The 21,670-nt window shown below is 44.4% G+C and overlaps 1 protein-coding gene across 3 annotated transcripts in view; it reads right to left on the minus strand.

Moving 5' to 3' along the window:
- PHACTR3 (phosphatase and actin regulator 3) overlaps nucleotides 1–21,670 on the minus strand; it is a 100,018-nt gene that overhangs the window by 43,125 nt on the left and 35,223 nt on the right. For all 3 annotated transcript variants that reach the window (XM_066330904.1, XM_066330905.1, XM_066330906.1), the window contains exons 2-3: nucleotides 4,929–5,090; nucleotides 3,995–4,072 (exon numbers count right to left, since the gene is read on the minus strand). In XM_066330904.1, the coding sequence (XP_066187001.1) occupies nucleotides 3,995–4,072; nucleotides 4,929–5,090 (240 nt within the window). The remainder of the gene's footprint in view (nucleotides 1–3,994; nucleotides 4,073–4,928; nucleotides 5,091–21,670) is intronic.

Here is a 21,670-nt window from a genome sequence, read left to right on the forward strand (position 1 = left end):
TGTACGCATCTTGATGACTGAAGCTTTTCTAGTATTCTCCTATTCAGGAAAGAGTCCTCAGAATACAAACTACCCTTTTACTCCCTCAGAATTTACAAGATCTGCATCACTCTTGCAAACCACAGAAAGCAATCACTTCCCTCCCTGGGCAGCTCTCTATGCTGATGGATGCTCCTGCTGTCCACCCTTCACCTCCCAGCTTGTATTTTCAGCCCTGGACACTCCTTTCTGGAAGCCCCTGACAGGGCTGTGTTTTCTTGCAATGACATCATTACAAGTTCCTTGAACACTGATTTAAAATAGCAAGATTCACAGTTACCTCTTTTTGATGCTATTTGGACAATCTGCAGGGTAATCTCTTGTGCTTTTTGGGTGAGGGTATCAGATTTTGGCCCAGAGATGCTGCGGAAGGGATGCAGTATTTTTGCACACTGAGTTCACTCAGTCTGCCTCATAATCACGTTTGGTGAAAAGTTACTGTTCTTAAAATAGCCCTTGCAGTAGCACAGTTGCTATGATACAGGGAAGGGGAGGGGGGAAAAAGTTCATTGCCTACATTTCAGCTCATTGTGAAGGCAGCCTGTACATAATCATCGGTGTATAAACCACTGCCCGCCTTGTTTCACAGGCAGCCCTTGCCCAGAGCTGTAAGTACAGATAAACCTGGTCACAAAGGGGAGAAACATCGAGGGGAGAGCTCCCTAAATGTGTTCAAGGTAACTGTGCTCTGCACGTTCCTCACATCCTCAGGAAAGGCTGCTGGCAGCTGGGTCACCGTGGAGCTGCAGCGGAGACAGGGCTCCCTCTGACCCCGGCCTGTGGAAGGACACTGACTAATGGAGGGGTGACAGGCAGGAGATGCTCCTGCTGCAGGATTCCTGAGACTCACAACAGCCATCAGCTTGTGCTTAGATCAAAGTGGGTGTGCTGCTTTGTGTGCCAGGGTCCCAACACCCTATTTTTGAGGTGGTCTAGGGACAGGACAAAGCACAGACCTTCGATCCACAGGGAAGGAAAACACCGGTCCTCAGCACTCCCAGGAGCAGGGCTGCGATTTTGCTGGGAATTAACCTTGACCTGCACATGGAATCTCTCAGGAGGTTAGGCTGGTTTCTCAGAGTGAAGCCCCATTTCAGGAGTTTTCCAGGGGCACGTTGGCATCTGCCCCATGTGAGCAGAGCCAGACAGGGCACGAGGGGACAGACATGGCCCAGGCCACACAGGGAATGGCAGCCAGGACTGAGGGTTGTGTGAAGAGAAAGGGTGACATGACCTGGCAGGGTGACACATCACCCACGAAAGGACAGTGCAGCTCCACCCTGGGCTGCTCCCAGAGCTCTGCTGATACTGCCCCAGCCCTGTGGAGAGCCACTGCCAGGCCCACTGCCGGGGCCTCAGCCAGACACTGCCGGGGCCTCAGCCAGGGCCTCAGCCAGGGCCACTGCCAGACACTGCCGGGGCCTCAGCCAGACACTGCCAGACACTGCCGGGGCCTCAGCCAGACACTGCCAGACACTGCCGGGGCCTCAGCCAGACACTGCCAGACACTGCCAGAGCCTCAGCCAGGGCCTCAGCCAGGGCCTCAGCCAGACACTGCCGGGGCCTCAGCCAGGGCCTCAGCCAGACACTGCCGGGGCCTCAGCCAGACACTGCCGGGGCCTCAGCCAGGGCCACGGCCAGGACCACTGCTAGACACTGCCAGAGCCTCAGCCAGGGCCTCAGCCAGGGCCACTGCCAGACACTGCCAGGGCCTCAGCCAGACACTGCCGGGGCCTCAGCCAGGGACACTGCCAGGGCCACTGCCAGACACTGCCAGGGCCATGGCCAGGGACACTGCCAGGGCCATGGCCAGACACTGCCGGGGCCTCAGCCAGACACTGCCAGACACTGCCGGGCCTACTGCCAGGGCCACGGCCAGGGCCACGGCCAAACACTGCCAGGGACACTGCCAGACACAGCCAGACACTGCCAGGGCCACGGCCAGGGACACTGCCAGACACTGCCAGGGCCCCTGCTGACAGGCCTTGTGCTGGCTCTGAGCAGCACCTACTGCAAATGCATGAGGTTTCTCAGGCTGCAGCAGCATCCCAGCTGGGTGGTTTATGAAAGTGAGCAGGAATCAGCTCCCTGGAAGTGGAGAAGAGCCTGATGGAATAGAGAGATTTGAGGATTTACTGCAGTCTTTTAGCAGAGTATTGCTGCTTTGACAATTGCAACTTAACTGCGTAAACGAGGACTTAGCCCTGAAAGTGCTGCCACTTCAGCTCAGTCCAAGTAGGGCACTAATCGTTTACTGAGAATTATTTGGGTCAATTTTTTATTCCAGTTAATAAGCTGGTTCTACGAATATAATAAAATAACCCTGGAGATTCACAACACTCTGTAAAGAAAAATAACTTGAAGGCAGCTGCAATGTCCTTCAGCTGACTGTGATCCATTCTTCCCTTTCTGGACACAGGGAGGCACTGGAAATTTGTGTGATGTTTATAGAAGCTCCAGGCAACTTTCCTACAGACAGGTAAGCAGTCTTTGCAGCTGTCTAGTTAAAAGCACAGCTTGTCCTCACACCTCTCTGGACTATATTTATTTAAATTATTTTAATTTTGTTAAAATGATCCTGCTGCTTGGCATCACCTTTTCCTCCCAACCATTCTTTATGCATGCAAAGGGTTTATTGATTCTTCATTATTACCTCTTAATGTGCTCTACAGAACTTCTGTTTTTTTACAGAGCTGGGGAAATGCATGTCTTCAAATTAATGAATTATATGGATTTTTTTTCCTGCTCCTAGTGGAAATCTTGTATATACAGTATTGCTAATATGCTAACAGGGCAGCTAATTATCTGGGAATTATGAGAGACACAAAGACTTCAACGGACAGGAATTAAAAATTAGCTCTCTAAGAACTTCCATTTTAGAATAAACAGATGGTTTGATAGATTATTTAATATAAAACTTAAAATATATCCAACAAAACAATATTAAAATTGCTTTACTCCCATGGGGAAAAAAATCTTGTTTAAAATGCTCTTTTTCTGACTCTTCAGTTCCTCAGTTTCACTCCAGCAGGGAATTACTGAGTATTGTCCCAGGGGTTATTTACAGGCATGGCATTTGTTTCATACAAAAGAAACTCAATTACTACTTTCAAAGAACATAACTTCTATCTGTGAGATTAATCAAACTCAAATGAGCAGTCCACTTTCATGACAGTTCTTTCTGCTATGATGTTTTCACAGTAAAGATGGATTTTTGGGGTTTATCTCTGTTTCGGTGGAAATGGCAATGGGGATGTTGTCCATAACATTGGGAGCTCAGTTAATCTCACAGAACAGACACCCAGATCTGTGTCTCCCTTGAGCATCTGTCAGGGCTTTGGAGCACAAGAACCCTGTCCTTTGTGAGTGTTTCTGACACTTTATCATCTTTCCTTCCATGACTTCTGGTTTGTACTCAGGGAAGTTTTAAAATGTCTCCATAAGTTCTTCACTTTTCCATGGGAATGAAAAGCAGGCACACTGGTAACACGTTCTATCACAAACTTGGTTTACTGGAAAAGCAGCTGAAAACATCAGATTAGGATCATTTGATGAGATTTGGATCCATAGGTTGTTCATGTTAGCTGACTGCATCTGTATGCTGAAGTTTATATTTATCCAGCTTGAGCTGGATTTCTTGGCAGAAGGACTTAGCTGGGTTTAGAGCAATTACATAAAACATACGTACCAGTTCAGGCTGCACCACGTGTAAACCAGGGGAAGACAGAGCTGCATGCAAGATGGGAGAGCATCAAACACTAAACTACGTGGATTGATTGCACCAGGGAGGAGCTCAAAGGACAACAAGCCTTAAATTCAGACACTGACTTTTCCTCTCTGTTTGGATTGAAGAGTTTTATTCATTTGCATGTTGATTCTACTTTTTTGAATATGTGTTTCCTACTGTCCTGAAAGAACCTCTGATAAAAAAGAAATATTAAGAATTTTTACTTACCTTGTTCCATCATCTCCAGAAGGCCTTTCTTAATGAGCTCGTCCCGCCCTTGCCGTGCTGTCATCTTCTTCTCCAGCACTGCACAAAGTAATGGCACAACACAGCACCAGTTACCAACAGAGCAGTCATGTAATGGGGTGAGAAAGGCAACACGGAAATTCCCTCCAGTCTCAGCTCCTGTGTGTCTGGAAAGGACTGCAAGGATTTTGTTTTGGGGAGCGTGGATTGCTCAGCTGTTTGTGCCTCTTCCTTTGTTAAAATCACCACGTGCAAAGCTGAGGTTTGTGATGTGAGGTGCTGTCAGATCACTCTGAATGCAGTATCACAGGGATTTCAGAGCCTTCCTGCTGTTTAATGTGGCACCTTGGAGCTGCCTTGGACAGTGCCCTTCACTGGGACACTCCCACAGGATACAGGAGCAAGTGGAGGGAACTGCACCCTCCCATCTTAGGAAAATGCAAGTGAGTTTGTCTCCGTACTGATCTCCTGGAACATCCCTGGAGACCAGTGAGAGGATGCTGTGCTGTGTGCTGCGCTCCTTCCCCTCAGAGACAGCTGCTTGAGGGAAGGCATTTCACATGCTGCAGCTCCCTCCTGTCACTTCTCATAACGTTACCGTGACCTGTATAAACTTCACCCCAAATAAAAGGGGTGACAATACTTGGGGCCATAACTGTAGCCTGTGTGGAGAAAGGACAGCTCATGGAAAGCAGTCTGGGGACAACGCTTGTGCTTCACTCTCACTGTTTGACCTTTTCTGCTAAATGTACTATATTGTGTTATATGGGAAGCCAGCCTTCATGGGCCCTCCTAACCTTAAACATTATTAATCTGTTGAATGCTGGAATCTCTGAATTGGGTTGGGCTCAGGTCACCTTTAAGGTGTCCCATGAAAGCTTTGCCATGCAGCATCCCTCTCTTGTTCTCAGCCTACCTGCAGATGTCTGCTTTAGCTTCTCATTTTTCTTTTTCCGCCACTTCCACGGTTTGAAGATCCTGCCCAGTGTGGCCAGTTTGCTGTTCCTCCTCACTGGTGGAGTTCGAATCCCTGAGACCAAGTAGTCAGAACGCACTGCAGGGGACTGCTCCATCTCATCTGAGAGGGGAAGAGAGGAAAAAGCTGTGAGACAAAACCCCACAGTGACTGGAAAGGGCAGGCAAAGGTGCTCACCAAGGCAGGGGTGTCCCTGTCCCCCCAAAAGCTGCAGGGAGCAGTCACAGCCTCCCGAAACGTGGAGAGCTGAGAGCTCCCCATGGCTTTAACAAGAGCAGTGGAAGTTTAACACATCTGTAAATCAGGCTCATGTTGTCTCCAGTTAATCACATAAATGTAATGCTCATTTAGAAAAATGCAGACCCTTATGAAAAGCTGAGAGGAAGCGTGAGAGTGCTCAGATCCCTTCGGAATCCCCAGCTGCCAGTTCTGTTCCTGGGTCACAGGATATTGCTGCCTTTTAAATGAACTCTTCACATGAGCTAACACAGAACACGCTGACTTCAGTGAGCTAATGCAAATCTTATGTAAAAGAAGAGTTTGTCTGATATGTGCTATGTAGGTAAAATCTCAGAACTACTGTGAAAATTTATTCCTTGAGAAAGTTAAGGGGAAAATTCTTTCCCTTTTGTCCAGCCAAGCCACAGGAATTCAGAGATAATGCTTCAGCTGGAAAATCAATTTAGGTATTTTTAATAATTTTCCTTGAAAATGCACCCTAAGTTTTGCTCTCAGATGAGTGTTGCATGAATCAATACCCACTGAGTATTCACAGTTGTGTGCCAGCCAGTGCCATGGAGGACAGTGGGACAGTCCCCTAAATGGGGTTATTGATGTCTTTACTGAGAACTGTATTAGAGCACCAGTGCAGTAATTGTTGGAAGAGAAGCTGCTATCAGACCTGTTACAGAAATAAAAACTGAGTGACAATTTGTATTTTTTTTTCACAACAACCAGTTATGATGTAAATCAGGAATGTGAAGCCATGAACATGAGTACATTTCCAAGTAATTTTTCTCTGGAACAACAACATTTATAATAAATTGCTTTATGACTGCAAGATCATACATATCCAGCATCTTCTAGGCTTTGTTTTCAAGTTAACAGGGTGAAAATGCCTAAATCACAGCATGGAGGTGGGGATTTCCAAGTAAACAGGAAACAATTTTTGGAAGATTATTAAACACAGCAGGGGAATGAACACATTCCTCCTCTTCCATTTAATTTTGAAAATACTGGTAATAGAGATGAATCATTCAGTGGAGACAAACTAAAAACTTGGCTATGTGAACTATCAGAGCAGAGAAAAGCTGTAACAATTCCCCACACACATCCATGCATGCCCAGTGAAATTCTTTTTTTTTTGTACTGAATTTAGAGCACCTTTTTTCTCATTCCACTGAGTTTATCTGAGGGTTGAATTTACAAGAGATTTAAAGTAATAATATTTTTTTTTTGCCTTTGCACATGTGGTGCCTACCCAAGGTGATATTTATAATTTACAATTTGGAGGTCAGTATTAAGCTGAGAGCAGAAAATAGCAAGAAAAGAGCCTTGCACAGAAGGAAGGCAGTAGGCTAGAGACCACAGCTGGAGTGCCAAGATATTCTGCTCCTTCCTTAGCAGCATATTCAAAAATGAGAAGTACCACAGAAATAAGCTTTGAAGAATTAGAGCTGCTCTTGATTACAGCAATAGCAACGAGAATGGAAAATGGTAGAGCAGATCTATTAATTTGCTATTATGATCACTTTAAAGCTGTAATAGAAGCCTCAGGAAATAGCATTTGGTCATTTCTTGTGACACCTCTTGAGTGGAAATAGAAATGTTCATGGAATTAGCTCATCTCAAAAGAGCTGTAGATGAGGCTGTGAATCAGAGCCCTGTCCCTGGGAGCTGCAGTGGGGTGGGACAAGCTCAGCTCAGCTGTCCCTGCTCCTTGACTGTGAGACTGCACTGCTGCTCCTCCCAGGCCAGCAGTTTCTCAAGCATGGAAGTGAAGATTAAACAAGAAGCTGATTTACTGACTCTGCCATGTTTCCTTCAGGATGTAGGTGTCTGCAAAGTGGGTTAGACAGCCCCCACATGTTTTGTTTAATGCTGGTAGCATGAGGTCATTTAAAGTTTTTGCCAGATAGGGGATATACAAAGAACCAGGAAATCATTTGAACCCAAACCAGCAGTGCATATGGTTCCCGATACTCCCCTAAGAAGGGGAGATAACACAAGGACACTGAGGTTTCCCTGAGTGCCCTGTAGGAATTAGTGCTTCTGTGGTTTCCACCAGCCCTGCCAGCTGGATTTCTTCCCTCCCTTTCGTCCCTCTTGGTTGTGGAAATGCAAGGATTTTGTGCCTTAGACTTTGACTGCAGGTGAAACACAGGTAGAAATCCAATGTCAAAGAAGGAATAGCAGCTAAAACATATGTTCCAGAGGAGGTTTTTGTGGGGTTTTTAACTTTATTAATGTTTCTCATATGGTACAAGCAGTCCTTCTCACCATATGCAGTTTCTATGCCGTGCACTGGGAGAGATGGACACAAATAAAAATAGATGGAGACACAGCAAGACAGATGTCCTGAAGTCATAAATAACAAGGAAATGGTCTCACTGGCAATCAGAATCACAAAGGAGCCCTTGGAGCACCTCATTTCCAGTCAGTTCATTTTCTCCTGGTTGTGGGTTGGCTGCTTGGGAGCTCAGAAGTCGACAGCCCAAAAAGCAGTTCCCACATACAGCAGTGACTACTGGAGGAGAAGGCACTCCTAAATATCAGCCAGTTCCTGCAGCCAACAAGCTGCCAAGGCTTGCCAACCCTCCAACCACTCTGTGAAACATTCAGCACATTTTTTTAATCTGCAGTCAATATTTTAATTATGCTAACTGTTCTCTGGAATAATGTGGTTATTTCTCCCAGAGCCTGACAGCCTGGGGCCAGGCCATGCAATTACACAGGGGATGTCTGCAAAATATAAACAGCCAAGAGCCAAACCATGACTCTCCAAATCAGCAGGGGGAAGTCAGCAGCAGCTTAACTCACTGTGGGATATGGAAGGATGAGGGACAGTCGCTATCAGAGTCCAGAAGGCACCAGGTTAACTCCCAGCACAGCGAGGCCAGCCTGTGCTTGGCCCTCACTGCCCCACAAGCAGGCAATCCTCAGCCCTGTGGGGCCACAGATTTTGCTCTGGCTGAAGCTTATTGGCTGTTTATGCCAAAATCTCTTTAAATTCTTTGCCATACCCATTTGAGGGTAAAGATTTCTGTGCTGGAGCTTCAGCCTCAAAACAAACCCCTCACGTGTCACAAACTCCTCACCTGCTCCATGTGTGCCAAAGTGATGGAAACAAATGTGGCCGTGCCCCTGCTGCTGATGCTGGGCAAGTTCTTCTGACAACGCTAGCTGGGGTAATTTCTAGAGCCCCTAAGAGTGATGCAGTGTGAGTGGGTTAATGTCTGAGACATCCCCAGTCAGAGGAGGGGAGAGGTTCCAAAGCAACGGGCACTGCTCTGCAGTGCAGCTCTGGGCTGCAGCATCAACCAGGCAACAAAGGAGAAGCAAACAAACCATAATATTCATTACATTTGGCTCCAGGGTCTGACCCCTCAGAAAGTCTGAGCATCTGCAGCTTCTGTTTACATCAGCAGCAGTTGTGGTGAAAAACACCCCCTTGCTTTCTTCTTTAAAACCTTGTGGTGCCATAAATAGAGCACTCTTCCTGCAATTCCCTTCTCTGTGGGAATTGTGCAATGATTGTGAAGGTTTTCTCCTCACAGAAGCTCTCCCATTTACACATGTCAGACCCTGCCTTCATCCCAACCAGCCTCTCACAGAAATGGGGCAGGTTTACTGGGAGTTCTGTGAATTTGGATTGTGTGCTGGGAAAGTGCCCTGAGCTTCCCAGAGCCCTCATTCGTACAGCAGCAGGGTCTGGTGCTGAGGTGATAATATCTGGGTGATAACAGCACTGGGCTCTGTGAGTTGGGCTCATCTTCTCGAGTTTTTCCAGACGAGTCTGTAGCTGGATGCCTGGGCTGCTGATCACAGCAACTGCAGGATGCATTCCACAGGCTGAGGAAGGGCAGCTGGGAACATCAGGGATGCAGGGCTGAGTTACACTGACCTTGCCACGCAGTCAGGCTGCAGGAGACACGGGATGTCCTCCTGTGAATGCAGCAAAAAGTTTGTGGGAAGATGAAGGATGCTGAATTTTAATGTGCTGGGAGTTTTGGTAACTTAAATTCACGGTAATGAAAGTTGTGCCTTGCTAAGTCCTGTGCGTACATTGGTAGGAGAAGGACCACTGAAAAATCTGCAACCTGCAGGCAGTTTAAAAATAACACAGCAGACAAGAGCTGCAGGCAAATTTGTAAGGCAGGCGTGCTCTGTTTGCTGATGAATTGGTTTGTGATGCAGCTCTGCATGTTTTCCCCTCTACTGTCATTGCATCTCGCTCTGCAACTCACATATTGAGCTAAAAAAGGAAATAAAGGTTCCCTTAGGTCCACTGCAGAGGGTAGAGACAGTGAGTAGAATCAAAATGACCTTTCTGGCTTTTGGGATAGAGGTCATTTACCACCAATAACTTTGAGTGCTGCCTGGAATTCAGGACTGCCTCTAAAAAGGAGATGAGGAAACGAGGAGCTGAGCTTTTAAAGGACTTCTGTGTTCTCCTGGTCACTCCCAAACCGAGCCAGCACTTCCCTCAAGGTGCTCCTTGTCATCCGGTGAGAGGAGCCTGCAGGGCAGGGAAGGCAGAAAGGTGGTCTTGGTTTCAGAGTAAAGATTATCCTGAGCATTGTGAAAGAATTTGCAGCAGGAACAATCCTCCTTTTCCTTAGTTTAGCTTCCTAAAAGAGAAAGAACTGACCACAGTGACTGAACATGTAGGATAGGGGTAAGTTGCTCAGGTCTGGAAGCCTTTGAATGCTTCTGTCTTATGTTCCAGAGAAGCAGAATTCAAACTGAAGAGCTTTTTTATCACACCAGTTAGATGTTTCCTGTGATGGAGCTCTTCCTTGTTCTAAAAATGTTTTCTGTCACCTGCATTTCTGCAGACGTGCTCTCTTTCTTGACTCTCTTTGAAAAAGAACTGCAACAGAATGTTCCAGTTTGAAGTTTCCATTTCAGTTTTTTGAACACAGAGTATTTTGATTTTTGCAATTTTGAATGACTGTTAGAAATCAGAACTGAAAATTATAAAGGAGAAGTTTTTTATGTACCTGAAATTTATTTTATTTTTCAAAGACTTTGTATTTGAAGCTGTAAATGTTTCAGTATTGTTTGGGGTTGGTTTGGCAAAAACTAACACAGAATCCTTTGTAAAAGAGAAAACCTAGTTCTTAAGTATTTAGATATTTAGAAAGGCAAGGTACCTGTAGTAATTATTAAATGTAATCACGAGCTGATTTTGGGTGCACAGCTGTTTATGTGGTACAGATTGTTGCTCTGACACATCATATTCATTACACAAAAAAACTCTGAAATAAAGGAGGGGAAATTGAGGTGCAAATTCAGGCATTTAATCGATCCAAATTTTTAGGTTTTGTATGGTCAACAATGTAAAGAAAAAAAAAATGGCTTGAATTCTTCTCTCTTATTGCAACCCTTCATGTTCATGATTTCCCGCCGTGGATTTCATCTCTCCGAGTTTAACCTCCCAAGGAGCAGATGGAGAGTGGGCCAGGTTTATCCACATGGCATCTACGTCATTCCCCGAGTTACCTTGGGGGGAAAATCTGGCACTGTAAATTTGTGCAGGCTGCAGATTCACTGAGATCCACGAAGGCAGGGTAAAAATGCAAAGATAAATAGCTGGGAAATACAGAGACAGCTCTGTGGTCAGCTTCCCCTCAGCAAAGGCTGTGCTTGGGCTCAAGCACTTTTCCTTTTGCTGGATGATATAAATCCTGATTCAGTTTTTATACTTCCCTGCATGAAAATGCAAGTTTGCTATTTGGTCTCTGATGTCTGAGCTTCCATTTTTACTTCAGACTCAAAGGTTTGCCACTTGTCCTTGTTCTATAATTTCCACTGCTCTTTAGTATGGTAAATTATGATTTAACATTTTTCTCTAATTGAAGGAAATAAAATAAAAACCCAAAACACAACTTGTGGGTGGTAGGAGGGGGCTGTGTTTGCCAGGGAAGTTTATTTCCATTTTGTCATGCTGAGCCTCCTTCAAAGTATTTGGATTTTAAAACCAGGTTTCCCTGACACGAATGGGGAAACAGATTATGCTTATCAAAGGAAAGAGAGCAGGGAAGTGGCAACTCCAGCTAAATCTCTTAGATAAAAAATATGCTTTGTATGCTTGAGGTTTGTGATTTCTCCCATAAAATGTTCCTTTGGAAGGTTGACATATCACCTACCAGCATTACCACCAAGTGAGCCAAGGTGTAAAGAAATTAATCAGGAACCTTTCATGCTTTTGGATCGTGTCACGTTCCAGCGCCACTTGCTGTGATTTACAATGCACGGTGTGACATTAGCAGTTCATTAGCGAAATAGGTTTGTCAGTGTTTGCATAAAGGAGCCCACAACACGACTTACCCGGGTAAGAAAGAGCTCAGGAACAATAAGAAAATGAGGCTGATGAAGGATTGCTGTGTAACCACTGTTAATTCAGGTACCTGAGCCTGTACGAGGTCTTTGGAGAGGGGAAAGCTGCCTTTTGCAAGCCTCTCCCCCAGTGAAAACTGGCTGGGCAGCAGAGCAGCATCTCCCCAGACCCACAAAAAAATCCATTCAACTAAAATACAAATCCTTTCCAAGGGACACTGCCTCTGCAGAGGGCCGGGAGCCAGCCCTGCCAAGTCTGTCCCTCCTGCAGCTGCAGGGGCTTTGTGCCACACACGGTACAAATCCCCAGGGCTGGCTGGTTTCTCCAGGCTCCTGGGGAAGATGCTGAGCTGCAGGACACAGGGAGCCCGGCCCGGCAAGCACAGGGATGTTTTGGATGAGGCTTGCCATGCCCTCAGAGCAGCAAAGCTGTCGTCTGCACTGCAGGACCAGCCTTTCATCACCTGCAGTTGTTTAATTAGCTGTAGCCTTGCTGCAAACCTGTTGAAAGGATGTTTTTTATAGCATCCTCAGGGAGTCTGCAGACTGAAACACACCCTGGGCTGTCTCCAAGAGGCACCTTCAAATCCCTTCCACTGCAGTTATCCCTGACAGCAGCTGCCTTTAGAGGGACATGGAACACCCAGGGAAGCCACTGGTGTAAGGGCACCGTGTTTGTCAGCAGGGACCCATCCACTGCTTTTTCTGGGATTCGTGGCTCAGGACTGACCTGTTCACAGTTCCTCCAGCTTATGGGAGTCTGTGTCTGTCAGACACACAGTCAGCTCTCACTCTACATCTATCCCAAACTTGTCTACTCAAGAATTAATCAAACCCTCATGTCCTATGCACTTTCATGCCCTTGTAATTCCATGCATAATTTCCTTTTTTTTGCTCGAACACATCACAGCTCTCAGTTGGTGCTGTCACTGTTCAGTGCCACTGCTGCAGATGGAAAACACTCTTTGTGCTGTGTGAAATGCACGAGCACATCCTTTTGTTGTGTTTTCTCCTTTTGTTTTGTTTTCTCCTTTATCACTTCTGCTGATTCAAACTCTTGCTTTCCTCACACCCACTGGCAACAAATACACTTCAGTCACGCGTCTCTGGTGCTCACTCCAGGCTTGCTCTACAGAACAGGGCAGAGATCTGGGAGAAGGAATACTTAGACAACAAAAATCTGACATAAACCAGAGCAGGGAAAGGTAGATAGAAAACAGGCCCAGTGACCAAATTCAACTTTTGTCTAAGGTTGTGCATCCAATGTGGCTCCTCGTAAAACTGTTCTAAAGCTCCCGGTGATTTATACCCTTGGTTGGTATGGAAATTGTAATGAAACCCTTCTTGGGAGGTCATTTCACCCCAATGAATGGTTAAATACTTTCTAGGGACAGTTTGCTCTGCTGAATGTAACGTTCTGTAAATATGAGACACATGTAGGAAATACTTAAAGGGGAACATTGGTTTTTAAAAAATCATTTATTCCACTGTCTACTGGTACTTCTCAACAAGGCAATGATACTAAATACTCAGCAGTTCTCCAAAGCCATGTACCACAAACCCCCAGCACCTTTGAAAAGGCACATCTGTGCTTAAACACAGAGCAGAGTCAGATGCTGCCAAGACCCTAAAGGTGATGGCACTTCTCACCCGTTAAATCCTCCATTAAAAATCATCCTTAGCATGAAACTTTCTCAAAGCTCAGATAAGGGTTTTAAAGCACTGGTCTAACCAAACTACAGCATGCCTTCTAAAATTCAATTCTTCACTGGTCGAGGGCCAAGAGAAATAATTGCTTATCAAATTTACTGTAGTGATTATCACTGTTTGCCTGAACCAAGACCACAATCGAGTCCTAATGGGAATGGCAGGATCTTCAGAGCAAAAATAAACATGGAAATTACTTTAAATATATGAAGCTGTCTCCTTTGCACCTCTTGGAATGACTCCATTCCAGGTTGTTTCCTTCTTCTATTATAGGAACTAGGAAAAACAAACTACTGAGTTGTAATCCTTGGCCTGTGTAGGAGACAGAAAAATAGAGAGACAATGTCCCACATGGCAACAACAAAATGAGAATTTGGCAGGAGAATACCAATGTCTGTCCATTAACTCTCTGTGTCACTGAGCAGCCAAGCAGGGAGAACTATGGAAGCAACTAATTCCTCTTCTAATGTGATTTATTGGCTGTGTCTGCATTAGCAAGAAATGCAGTGTTAGAAGTGGGGCTGTGAGCAGCTGGTGCTGAGGACTCAACACCTTCTGGCTGCATTTGTTAAGCAGCAGTGGTGTGATCTTGTGACTCCAACTCGACAGTGAATGTGCTCTTTCCCCACAAAGTGCAAAGGAAACAAGATTCTTCTTGATGATAAAAATGCCAGCCAAACTAAACAACCGTCCTTCCAAAAATAAACCAAGAATGCCTGTGTTTTCTTCCCAGAGGATGGAGAAAGATCATTATTTGTCTTACTAAACTGCAAGAGTCAAAAGCCCCCTGATCACACATGGAAATTTATATGACTTGTTGGTATCAAAATTCACCAACTTTCATCAAGACATTGGCTCCTAAGTTTTTGGTATAGTAAAAGTTCCCTTGGATTACATTTCCCCCTATATTAGAGCTTATCTGAAATGTCCTTATGCTGCATTTTTCCATTATGAATACCTGTGTTCAGAGTGGCAGGTGCCTTCCTGGGGCCTTCCAGCAACACATTTTAGCATTAATGAAATTGCTATACATAAATTAACAATGGCAATTTCAAAATTCCTAGGATGATGCTGAGGTCATGACAGAAAAAGCAAATTTAATGTGCAGATGAAGTTTCTTTCAGCTTTTTTTCCTATTTGAAGAAGAATTTAGTGAAGAAATTTCTGAGTTTAGTGGAGAAAGGACCCTGAATTTAACCACAGTTGTACTGGTTTTATTAACTGGAATCAGTCTTCTTGCAGTTCAGTGCAACAACTGAGCTTTGTATTCATTTTTTAGTTCTTAAACCATTTTTTCCATGCAAATTAGAGAATTGTTGCTAAAAACAATTTAGAAAAGACATCATCACCATTTATTGGAATGGTTACATTTAAAAGAACAGGAGAGAGGTCTTGTAAAGACCATTTTAAATTCAAGTGGTTTTCAAGGAGAAAACTTGTGGGTTGGTGAGGCTGTACTGCTTCCAGCAACTGCAACAGCCACAGAATAAACTCAGCAATATGTCTGGAGATGATTAAAATCTCTAGGAATATTAGGCAATAGTTTGGACAAGCAGGATTTTTAATGACTGCAGTGGTTACACCTCAAATGGAAATACACAGAGGATGAAACATACTCAAAACAGGGTCAAAGAATGCCAGGAGCCAAACTAAAATGTAAAAGAAATGGCTTTTTTATGGGTATATTTTAGAAGTCTACTGGTAAAAGTTCTCCATATCTCCTCCCTTTAAGTGCTGGCAGGTTCCCCTGAGTGTCACCCTGCAGCTGATGCATCATCAGGTGTGGTCCTGCTCCTCCTGGACCAGCCTGTGCATCAAACAGGAGAGGATGCAGCAACTCTGAGTTGCACAAGATTTTCCTACTCAGGCTTTTCCCATGGCTTTGTCAAGGAAACTCAGGGGCTGGGGCCAGCAGGGTGGAGGTGGAGCAGCCTCAGTGTGCCCTGGGATACCAAACCCTCTCTGCAGCGTGTCCACACATTGCTGAGCAAAGTCCTCCCGTGCACATTCTGCCTGAACAGGTAAGATTGCTCCAGTTCTGTGTTTAGAGACTTAATTTACAATGTCGTGGTGTAAAAGAAAACAAAAAATGTGGAGAATCTACAATTTTGAGAAGTGTCCAGAGAGCACATGATTGCACTTCTGTTCTGCTGGGCAGGGCTTGTGCAAAAGAACCATTTCCCAAACTAAAGCATGACAGGAGGCTCTCTCTTTGTACAGACAAATTTTGTTAATTTTACTGGCTGCAAGTTTTAAATTCACATTTTTTAAAACCAAAAGTCCCAGACAGCTCCTTGGTCTCCAGCTCTTGATTTTCATTTGGGACATGTTTTTGAGACAGAAACTTCTAATGAGTGTTTTTCTAACATTTGCCTTTCATCAGCAAGAATATTTGACTTTCTTTTCTTGTTTTCTTCTCCTATTTCTTCTTTTTAATTCTTAATTTATTACTTTTTACGCGAAGGGGATAACCAGCTTTGTGACAAAACTATTATTTTATAACCACCACAAAATATGAACTGAATTTCTGTTTCAATGCATGAGGTTTTTATTAAATAATAGTCTTGTCCATTTCAACCATATCCTGGGCCTGTTTTTCTGTCTCACAAAGCCCAAACAGCTTGGAAGGAAAACCAGCATGGAATATTTTTACCCTGTCTGACCTAAATTTATGTATGTTTTAGTTCTTCCAAGAGAAAGAGAAGTGGAATAACTACTCCCTCTTCTCAGTTTCTTTTCAGCACTCATATTTTAACTGTGTTCTCAGCTGCCTGCATGAGTCATGGAGAGCTGGAAAAAAGAACCCCCCACAATATTGTAACAACTGATTCCTCAGGAGGGAGCCTCTGTGTGTTTTGGAGGGTACCACTAAAAAGCCATAAAAATCTCCTGAAAACTTCCTTGTGCCAGAAACTTCCATGGGAATTAACAGAGGAAATTACAATATCTTAGCTGCAAAAAGAGATTATTTTTGAGCGTAATAGCAACAAAAAAGATTTCTGAAGATTTCCATACAACTGCTTTGAAATTCATGTAATTGTTCTCCAGCATTTGCAGAGATTTCAGACTGCTGTTGACTTTGTGCATTGTTTTGTGTGATGATAGTATTGAATTTCACTGGGCTAGGCATAATTTGGATTTGGTTCTGTGATGTTCCCAGAAACTCTGAAATCCACAGGCTTTTGTAAGAACTGGGAAGGGTGTTCAGTGCTTGCCACACTGATCCACACTATTCCAAGATAAAAAGTTCATCCAATGCCTGTCCCTTCCTGTACAGTGTAAGTTACACCCAGACTAAATCTGCTTGAAGCTGCCTATGAAATATTTAGAAACAGTGGGGGAAGCTCATGGCAGAAACCCCTCCTTCATTCTGAAATGCCATAACTTATTGAGAGCAAGCCAGACCCCTCTTGCTTTGGGTCTCAGGAAAGCACAGCAAACCAGGTCAAGGATCTTGTGCAGTGAGAAGAAAATGAAAAAAAAAGGTCAACTTACTCATAAGCCAAATTCACTGGGGGGTCAAGTGGATTCAAAGAGCAAACACACAACAGTAAAAAGATGGTGTGAAACACTAGCAGAGACTCTTGATATCCTAGGTGCCCATCAGCTCTACAGCATTGATAGGCCTGTGTGATTATGCCTTAGTGTGCCCTGCTTTAGTCCTGTTGGCTGGACCTTATCTGCCCCTAACACAGAGATTCAGTCCTAAATTCCTGCCCATGAGGTCAGATAAGGAGCTGGTCACACTGAAATCACATCTCCCTATCCGAGGCTCTTCCCTCTCTCCCTGGGCTGCCCTTCCCCTTCTCTGCTCCCATTCTCCTTTCCCAGGGCTGCTTTTGCTGCCATTTCACCTCTGTGCAGGTCTGACTGCTCACCCTGCAGCCTCCCCTCCCTGTCAGTGCAGTTTGCCGAGCCTCTGCACAGGAACAGCCTGACTTTAATCACGACTATGCAGGAAAAGCCTTTCTTCTCTGAGAAAGCTTTTAGACATTACAAGTACTCAGGGTTCATTTACAGCATTGGGTAATGAAGCAGAGCTAAAAATACCATATGTTCCTTTGACATTGCCCATTCATTGCTATAAATGACTGGAATTTTGGTGGCTGCAGAACAAAACATGTTTTATGTTTTTGCTTTTAAGTGAAGCTGACTATAAAGCTTTTTGCCACTTGGTGGAATATCCCAGTGTTTTGCATAAGAGGATAACAACGTTTATTTGGATAAAGCAACCAAGCCTGCAGCTTGTTTCCTTCTCATCTTCTTTAATGAATGAGGAGAGATCTTAGAATGTGTGATCACAGGAGTGGAACTGGCTAAATTTTCTCAGTTATGAGAAAATACAGGGAGCAATTTATTGAGTCTGCCCCCCAGAACATCAGCTCTGATTGGCAATTCAGTGCACTGGATAAGCAGAAGTCTTTTCAATCGGCTTCAAGCCTCCTCTGCAATCTGTGTAAATCTATTTCAACAACAGAATGAGATTATCAAAGCATGAGAGAGAACTGACACATTGGGCCAGATTGTTTGAAGATGTTTATTTTAAGTCATTTCACATAATCTTATTCACTATATTTGTTTTTTGAACTCGGAGAAAGGGATTTTTTTTTCCCCTAGTAATTAAAACTCTGAAGGCGGACACTCCTGCACAATAAAAGAACTTATAATATTTTAGAAAGTATTAAAAAAAAACCCTATAAAAACCCTCAACTAATTTCTTCCTTTCAAGTGCTGAAATGATCTAATGCTATTAATAGAAGATTCTTTCTCTGTGGAAAATTTATTCTTCTATTTAAAGCTACTGGGGAAAAGCTTGAAAGAACAAAAAATTATGATTCTGCCATCTGGCTATCAGTATAGCCTTCAGATGATGAGTTCAGATAGTGGCTTTAGACTGCACACATTTATTTGGAAAGAAGGCAGGATGATAGACAAGGCATCATTTCTCCACACAGCTGCACCCCATGGCTACACCCCTCCTTAAATCCCACCCAGCTGGTCCCTTAGTGCTGGGGGAAGCAAACTGGGGGATCCCAGACTGACAGCCCTGAAAACCACAGGTTTTATTCATGCCCAAGACCAGGCAGAGCTAATGCAGCAGCAGACCCTCCCCAAGTGCTGCTCAGCCAAGCCTGAGCCTAACCCAGCTGGCCCCAAGGTTAGCAGAGCAGGTGTTGCTGTGTCCCCATGATCTCCCTGCAGAGGGACGAAATTGATATCAGAGCCGGGATGACATTTCATGTGGGCAAAGGATGAGAATTCCTGTCACAATAAATCAGCAAACAGAACACCTCCCCAGGAGTTTAAAGGGACATTTTATACTGACTAGCTCATTTCCTGCTTCCAGGCACCTGATCCATTAGGCTTTACTTCCTTGACATGTGCTGGCACTCGGGAATTTTCTTCACATGCTGACCCTGCACCCAGGTGCCATTCTAGGGATTCACTCCAGGGTTATGGGAGTTATGTGACTTGTGCATTCCTGATGGGATCAGGCAGAGATCATATTCACAAAAACATAGGGGCGTGTTGCCCAAAACATGTGATTCACAAAAAACACTGTGAAACCTGAACAGAAGGCTTAAAGCTGAAAATCAAATACTTCTTTGGATTTTGTTTTTGGTTTGATGAGGAAATGGAGGCCAAGTATTTGTAAAGTGAACACTGTGCTAGAGATTTCTGAGTAACCCAAACCCAATTCTATCTCTGCAGCATCTGCATGGCTGTGAGCTCTAAAACTGAGAGCTAAGCAGCATTCCCCATTAGCAGGGTGCTGGATGGGACGAATTATGTATTTCCATGATACATGCATAGTATGGAATTAGATACAGCAGGTCAGACCCCCTAACACAACTTTTCTTCCACAAAAAGTTGTATCTTTTTCCCTTGGAAGATACAGACATTTGGTTTACAAGCTCTTGGGCTGGTATCCAACAAATTGAGTTTTAGGGCATTCAGTAACAGATTAAAATGACCACAATCCCACTGGTACAAAGTGCAGATCCAGTAAAAATTCATTCTGCCCTCTCAGATTGTTTAAAATACATTGATTAATCCATGCTGTTCCCACAAGCTTTTTCCTGGATCAGGTATCATTTCTCTGCACCAGTTGTACTTTGTGCCATATCAAGAATTGTCTGTCATCCCCCAGTTGGCATCAATCTGGCACAAAAGCCCAGAGCTGGCATGAAGTATATCACAGCTCTGGCTGATTTGACAGAAATATGATCATTTGCCCATGCCTGCTCTACAGGAAACCTGTCCTGCTGTTCAAAGCCCTCGTGCCCGGATCTGGTGTCAACATCAGCCTCTCGTACTACGGCAGAGCCACAAGGTGATGGGAAACTGATGGAACATCCCTGCCTGAGCCCCAGCCCTGAGCTTGGGGTGGCAAAAAACGAGACATCCCACAGTGGCTCCAGCCCCTGTGCACTTCACTGTGCTCAGTGACCTCAACTCTCAGCAGCAGCTCCTGTGGCAACTTTCCTGCCACAAGAACAGCGAGGAGAGGATTTTCACAGGGCGTGAGCCTGTGCTGTGCAGCTGCAGCCAGCAAGGGGGATGCAGAACAGCTCTGTTTTCAGAGTAAAACAGACACCCTTCCCTCATGTTTACTCTTCTTGGCTTTGGGCCTTTGGCTTATGCACCACAAATTCAGTAGCTATTCTGTAGTCTGAATCTATATAATACATCTATACCATATTTAGGTATGCACACAGCATTACACATTACATTACGTAATTACATTTTCAAAATCTAAAAAAAAAAACATCAAGGAGTGCTGATAATATGGACTCAATTACAAAATAGCTGCTTCTCGTAGAGGTCAGAGTGAGAGAGGGTTTGGGAGCTTGATTTTAGAGTGGCACAGTCAGCACCAGAGATCTTGTAAAGCCAACCCAGCTCCCCAGCAGAACCAGTGCTCAGCCTGCCTCACTGAGCCAGGCTGTTCCTAACCCCTCCTCAATAATGCATCTCATTTATCCCAGTAGCATGCATGATGACTTTCAAATAAAACAAGATAAGGCATGAGTTAGAAGTTAGATTTTGGCATCTATTACAGTGCTGTCTTACACGTTCATATTTATAATGCTCGAGTGCCTAAATGCACAGTGAAAGGGTTGTAAACAAGAGTTAACTGCAACTCCCATTAAAGGGTTCTTTGGGTCTCCTCATCTCTCCTGGTTATTCTTTCCCCTTTTTTTTTTTTTTTTTCAGTTTCCCCACCCCAGAGCTGGCAGAAGGGCATAGGGAGAAGGGCAGTGCTAGTTTGTATTTAGGCAACATTAAAAGTGAAAAGCTTTGACATCTCCAAAGCCAAAGCTGGCAAAGCCAGCTGAAAAAAGCCAATCCTTCATGTTCCAAATTGCAAACTTTTCTTATTTTTTGTAAGCATTCCAGGGTGGCTTCAGAATATACTGAGCCAGCCTAAAGGCAGGTTTAACTTATGTTTTGACCATTTAAGAAGGAAAACAACTCTCATCTTCCATGATGCTCTTTGGCAGTCAGTAAATATGTTTTACCATGGTAACTGTAAAGCCACTTGAGGCTTGATGACACAAATTCTCAATTAAAGTGGCCCTCGACATCTTGTTCTACTAACTAACCTGGGCACTCCACAGTCATTAAGAATAAAAAGCCCACATGAAGTAGCTTAGTATCATGTATTAGTGTCATGTTTTCCAGTTGTCACTTCAGCACAACAGCTGAGTCTTACATAATCCTGTTTTGTAATTATATACCCAAGTGCTTTACAGAGGAAGAAAGCTAAAATGTGAAGAGGGGCCTGAGTCAGGTTGATCCAGTGCTGGAAAGAGAAACTTCACCTCTGAATGTTGTTACAGAACTCTGCCTTTTAGCTTCTTTTGCTAAATCCTTTAGCCCAGCAAATTCTGTCTGGTTGCAGGCTGAGGAAGGTCCCCAGAGCTGCCCTGTGATATGATACCTTATCTCGCTCTGAACATGCTAGAATTCAGAGATTGTGAGGTCTGAGGGTGCACAAATGGATAATGTAATCGTTTTGTTTGTTGGGTTTTTTTTACCAAACCTGAATGCTGTGCAGAATGACTGCACTGACTGCCACAGAAAAATACTCTCAGTGATTGTAGCGTGCGGCCGTACACAAAGTATGTGCATATTTAGACCTAATTTGAGATATAGCTGCCACAGCTGGAGGTATGAATCACAGAATGGCAGCGGGTTTGGGCTGTTGTGATGTGGAACCACTCAGCTCCCCATGCAGAGCCAGGGATTGCCAATCCAAGCCTTCCTGCAGGCTCAGTTCATCATCCCCTCCTCGGCACCGTCCCTCGCCTTCCACGCAGACAGAAGGACAACTTCTCAGGGCTCACAATTTCCACAACCAGACCTCGCTGCACAAGCGGAATTTCTTGCCATGATTCTTCTCAAAATAG

This window comes from Sylvia atricapilla, chromosome 16 (genome assembly GCF_009819655.1).
Source record: "Sylvia atricapilla isolate bSylAtr1 chromosome 16, bSylAtr1.pri, whole genome shotgun sequence".
NCBI classification, from domain to species: domain Eukaryota; kingdom Metazoa; phylum Chordata; class Aves; order Passeriformes; family Sylviidae; genus Sylvia; species Sylvia atricapilla.